The sequence below is a fragment of the Sebastes umbrosus genome, chromosome 18 (assembly GCF_015220745.1).
Source record: "Sebastes umbrosus isolate fSebUmb1 chromosome 18, fSebUmb1.pri, whole genome shotgun sequence".
Taxonomy (NCBI): Eukaryota; Metazoa; Chordata; class Actinopteri; order Perciformes; family Sebastidae; genus Sebastes; species Sebastes umbrosus.
In genome coordinates this window covers 22,613,556-22,619,739 of record NC_051286.1, presented here as the reverse complement: position 1 = coordinate 22,619,739, position 6,184 = coordinate 22,613,556, and the positions used below count along the sequence as shown (strand labels likewise).

Here is a 6,184-nt window from a genome sequence, read left to right as displayed (position 1 = left end):
CCAGTGGTCTGTTCTAAAAAGGTGTCTCAGGTAACAAGTTGTTAATACCTCCAAAAGTGAGTAGAGACCATTTTCTTTCTTCTTTCGTCCCCCAGCACTAAAACTCCCCTTTCATACTGGCTTTCCTCCCACCTGTGGTGTACAGTTCAGCCTTAAAGGTCCCATATCGTGCTCATTTTCAGGTTCATACCTGTATTTTGTGTTTCCATTAGAACATGTTTACATGCTGTAATGTTCAAAAAACACATTATTTTCCTCGTACTGTCAGCCTGAATATGCCTGTATTCACCCTCTGTCTGAAACGCTCCGTTTTAGCGCATTTTGACGGAATTGCAACAGCATTGCGTTGCTTGGGTCCATGTGTACTTCCTGTCAGCTGATGACATTCACATACACTGCAACCAGGAAATAAACTGGGACACATTTAGAATGTTTACGTTTAAAATTGGGTCTAAATATTGTATACTTGTGACATCACAAATGGGCAGAAATCCTGACAGCTTGTTTCAAATGCAGAGTTTCTGAATACGGGCTGTGTGTACTTCCCTGTGGATTGAGTGTTTCGACACTTTCACAGTATTCATATAGGACTTAAGCCTGCTTTATAATAAAAAAACATGAATGAATCTCACTTTTTTATAATATAGGACCTTTAAGAGCCCTTACATTATTACATGTAATACAGGAGGGACTTATGATGGTGTTAATATCCCAGAATACCTCACTTTACCCCGATGTAGGGTTTAGATGGGAGCAGCGACTCTCTGGTTGGTTATATTATATAGGCTTTGGGACTTTTAAGAGTTTAGGCAACCAGACACATAAGAGAGACACAGACCTGAGGTTCCATGTAATATTCATCAGCAGTGTAATACTATCCGACTCTACGTCAGTCCATGTGTGTCCTCCTCCTCCTCCTCCCCCACACTGAGCGTGAACAGTACAGACCTATTTGCATTAGACAGCTCCATGGTGATGTTATTGTCTCTGTGTACACACTCATTCACACACACTTTTCACCTGCTGGGATGTTACACAGGTGATCTGGAGGAGGGGAGGCCTCCTGGTTTTATTCTGGTGAAAAGCAGACAGAAAGTGTGTGTGATACAGCCTGAGTGTGGTTGGATCAGGTTAGATCAGGTGTGGTTGGGTAAGGTGTGGCACACAGAGAGCTGTCCCTGCAGGTGAGGCAGCGGAGGACACACAGCTCAGCCCCGAAACACCACCTTCTGTCTGCCGTTATCCACCGACCACCGGGCACCGCCGGTAAGTTCTCTACTCTCACTTCTCTTTGACCAAAGTCTTCTCAGCGTTTTTGGAATTATTTAACCTTTTAAGTAAGATGAGATATGAGCATTATATAAAAAGCATTTTCTATTATAATAAATAACACTAGGCATATAGCTCACTGCAACAGTAAACATACAGTGAACAACATAATATCTATATTAGATTAATATCTATATCGTTAGACAGTGTTAAATGTTTCAAAGTCATTGTTAATTATATGGCTATATGTATATAGCCTATTGTACAAATTTGATTTGGTATTCTATGTTAATGTAGCTACAGATGTAACAATACATCAATATCATATAATAAATGTCTTTGTGTTACTATAGTATTCCTACGATTATATTCAGAAGATGAAGAATATATATAGGCCTAATTATCTAACAGTAATAGGCTACTATTACTTTAGTACCACTCACCCTGAAAAGCTTTCTATCGACCACAGGGGAGCATTTTATTTTTCATTTGGTATAATATAATATATTATATACAGGAATAAATGATACACGGGAACTTTACACTATGAAATTAGACCATGTCAACATTTCAGATCACTAAATTACTAACCATATTACCAACCTACAAACCATGGCTGGTGGTGTTGCACTAGATGTTGAGACCCAGCCGATTCTGTGACCTTATTATCACCGCTGGAAACATTTCTATTAAATGTTAACAGCTATCAGAATAAAAAAAAAGATGTCCTGTGAAAATCCTAGTCATGAATCTAATTGTCACAGAATTTAATGGGTCACAGAACTTGGTGTAACAGACTTTACAATCTGTAACCCCCTAAATGTGTGTGTGTGAATGCAGGACAACAATCAACCAGTCATTATGAAGGTTGGATAACCCACTGCCCCCCTCTGTTTGTGCTTATTTGAATATTTGCAAATTAGTTTGCTCAACTGAGGCACAGTATATATCTACCCATATCTACCCATCACACACACTCCTGTGTATATATATATATATATGTATATATATATATATTAGTGTATTAATGTTAAGAAACCAGAGGTCTGTTTCTGAAAGTGGGATTAGTGAAACGTCTGAGTTAGTTCAGCCTGAGATGAGGTAAACTCTGGGTTATCAGTTCCAGGAATAGAGGAGGCTTAGGGCGTTTTCACATTAGGTATGATTGCCCCCCCCCCCTCGTCGCTCAGCTTCCACATTAGTAAAGTTGTTCCGTACAAATATCGCCCAACCCCATCTACCTACTAATGTTTCTATTTTAAGGAACCTCTGGCCTGCCTTCCTGCTTTATCACCCACGGCCGTGTAGTTCAGAGGATGAGATCGCCGCATGCTGTGAGCATATACAGATTTCGGAGGAGACTGGTGGCGTTGAAAAAAGGCCTGACCTTTCACAAATACTCGCTGCCTGCTAACTTTACTCGCATTAAATAGCGGTCCACTCCCGTGTTTTGGTACGGTTGGCTTTAACACCTGATGCGAACCATACCAGAGTACACATGAACCGTACTCCAGACCACCTTTTCAAGTGGACTCGGGCACGGAGCAACGAAGCGTGCCCGAGTACGGTACGGAGCGCTCACACTAATCAATCGAACGCTGCAGCAGAGGCTTCGTTTAGTGGTGTTTATTACAAATCGTGCACGGTGCAGGCCTTTTCTATCAATCTGCATTATCAAAGAGTGATGGATTAGTAGGCTACCTATGTCAAAGATGTTAAATCATTTTCATAATGTAGTGCAATGAATGGAAATCAATAGTGAAAGTTAGTAATTTCTGGTAGATTTGTAAAAAAAAAAATTCAAAAATACTGGTACAGTATATTTCTGTAAACAATAGTTATTCCTGCTGTGTTATAATCAATTCCAACTCTAACAGTTGTTTTATTCCCCGACAGGAGACTCGGAGGAAGATGAACTGGGGCTTTCTGGAGAACGTCCTCAGCGGGGTGAACAAGTACTCGACCGTTATCGGGCGCATCTGGCTCTCCGTGGTCTTCCTCTTCAGAATCTTGGTGTACGTGGCGGCGGCTGAGCAGGTGTGGAAGGATGAACAGAAGGATTTCGTGTGCAACATCCAGCAGCCCGGCTGCGAGAACGCTTGCTTCGACCACTTCTTCCCCATCTCGCAGGTGCGCCTCTGGGCTCTGCAGCTCATCATGGTGTCCACGCCGTCCCTGCTGGTGGCCCTGCACGTGGCCTACAGGGAGCACCGGGAGGCCAAACACAAGCGGAAACTTTACAAGGACAAAGGGAGCATCGACGGAGGTCTGTTCTGCACCTACGTCATCAGCCTGGTCTTCAAGATAACCTTCGAGACGGGCTTCCTGCTCGCGTTCTACTTTCTGTACAACGGCTTCGAGGTGCCCATGCTGCTCCGCTGCGACCAGAGTCCCTGTCCCAACACGGTGGACTGTTACATCGGCAAAGCCACGGAGAAGAAGATCTTCCTCTACATCATGGGCTGCACGTCCATACTGTGCGTCGCTCTGAACTTTGTGGAGCTCATGTACATTGTGTGGAAGCAGCTGTGGAAATGTTTCACCAAGCGGTACATCCCCGTGGAGGGGAAGGCTGTCGGCCACTCTCGGCAGTCTGTTTCCATTGTCAACAAGTTTGCCTTCGCTGAGCCCACAGTAAACACAGAGAACAGACCCACACGGCCCGCATCCAACGCTGAGAACCAGCCTGTCTAGTAGAGTGGGCTGGCACTGACGGAGAGCTCAAAGTGAAACCAACATGGACACAGTTACCAAAGGTTTCTGTCAGTTGAGAAAAACAGGCCAAGTGATTATCAATAAAAAGATAGAGATAAAGAATATTTAATTTATATGAGAATAGAGATTAGTTATAGCCTATTAGGTAATCTATCTTTGTAAAGGTGACTGTTACATTTTAGATCATACTATTCAAATGCTACAATTGTATTGCTTGTGAACATGTTAAGTGTAATAATAAATTAATATATTCACATTCAACTAAATATGCTCATCTTTCAGTGAACTAGGGATGCACCCATCCAACTTTTTCAGTCCTAATACTGATACCTGGGCTTTGAGTATCGGCCAAAACCGAATACCGATCAAATACCAGTGTTTAGGATAGGACAGGATGAACCGTATTAATCCCCAAATAAAAGGGAAACTGGTTTACCACCATGCACAAAAAACACAACACAATACGTCAACTACACAATAGATAACACCACACAGTTCATTGAAGGGAAATACATAGTTAGATCAACGATAAGGGGTCATAAAAGCTTAAAAGTCTACAGCCATTAAAAGCAGAAAGTGCATAGTGCGTTCAGTGAATGAATAAATAGTGAAAGGACACAGTGTCAACAATGTTCATTAAAAAGCCTGATCGTCCTGAACGTCTCAGTGGAGCCGGTTGCTCATGCAGCTCTTAATAAAGCAGCTGTTCAGCTCATCCTGTGACAGAACACCTGAAGCTACCTCCTGGTTCCTTTGCTATGTGATGGTCTCCAGAGAATCTGGAAACAGGCCAATAATAGATCCGGCCTTCTTGATCAACTTATTGATCCTGTTCAATATCCACAGCTGTAATGCTGCCACCCCAACAGACAACAGCATAGAAAAGAACTCTTGTTAAACAAATATGTAAAAGAGGCCTCATCACTTCAAATGACCTGAGCTTCCTGAGGAAAAACTGTCTAGACTAGGCCCTCTTTAATATGACATTAGTGTCCTCCTTCCAGTCCGGCTTGTAGTCCACATGTAGTCCGCCACTTGTCCTTTAATCAGGACAACCTCTGATTTTTTTCCATTTAAAATCCACAATGAGCTCCTTCGACATTAAGAATGATGTGGGCTTCCTCACACTGTCTGACAGATCAGTCCATTTCCTCCTGGTAAGCTGAACTGCCAATCAGGGATGCAAACATGTATGTTGAACAAAAGAGCGGCCCGTGAAAGGGTAATATCATATAACCATGTGATGACAGCCTGGACTATATGCTTTAATAAATAGGAAAAAAACTAAATTTGTTTCCTCTGGCACATTCTTCTAATGCCACTATTCAATCATACATTATGTATACAGTGTATCATTTTAATAAAATAACAATGTTAGATTTTTTTATTTTTTCGACATGCTATACTATGACTTTTTTATTTTTTCGACATGCTATACTGACTTTTTAATTTTTTCGACATACTATACTATGACTGTTTTTAATTTTTTCGACATAGTATAGCATTAAGATACTATGACCTTTTTTAATTTTTCGACATGCTATACTATGAACTTTTTTATTTTTTCGACATACTATACCTTGACTTTTTAATTTTTTCGACATACTATACTATGACTTTTTTTTATTTTTTCGAAATACTATAACTTTTTTTAAAATGTCGACATGCTATACTATGACTTTTTTATTTTTTCTACATACTATAGTATGACTTTTACATTTTTTTGACATGCTATACTGACTTTTTTCGAGATACTATACTATGACTTTTTTAATTTTTTACATATACTATACCTTGACTTATTATTTTTTCGACATGCTATTCTATGACTTTTTTTCGACATGCTTTACTATGACTTTTTAATTTTTTTTGACATACTATCCTATGACTGTTTTTAATTTTTCCGACATGCTATACTATGACCTTTTTTATTTTTTCGACATGCTATACTATGACTTTTTCTCAACATACTATACTATGAATGTTTTCAATTTTTTCGAAATACTTTACAATGACTTTTCTTTATTTTTCCGACATGCTATACTATGATTTTTTTTATATTTTCGACATCCTATACTATGACTTATTTAATTTTTTTTGACATACTATACTATGACTTTTTTATTTTTTCACATACTATACTATGACCTTTTAAAAAAAAATGACAACCGACTATACTATGAGTTTTTAAATTTTATTT

General features: G+C 39.7%; 1 protein-coding gene across 1 annotated transcript; it reads left to right on the top strand.

Moving 5' to 3' along the window:
- Window positions 1–928: 928 nt before the first annotated feature.
- gjb7 (gap junction protein beta 7) lies at window positions 929–4,926 on the top strand. Its single transcript, XM_037750456.1, has 2 exons — window positions 929–1,266; window positions 3,166–4,926. The coding sequence occupies exon 2, from the start codon at window positions 3,181–3,183 to the stop codon at window positions 3,961–3,963; it is 783 nt and encodes a 260-aa protein (XP_037606384.1). The 5' UTR covers window positions 929–1,266; window positions 3,166–3,180; the 3' UTR covers window positions 3,964–4,926.
- Window positions 4,927–6,184: the final 1,258 nt, after the last annotated feature.

Coding starts and splice junctions, on each gene's coding strand:
- gjb7 (XM_037750456.1), top strand. CDS start 3,181: ATGAACTGGGGCTTTCTGGAGAACGTCCTCAGCGGGGTGAACAAGTAC.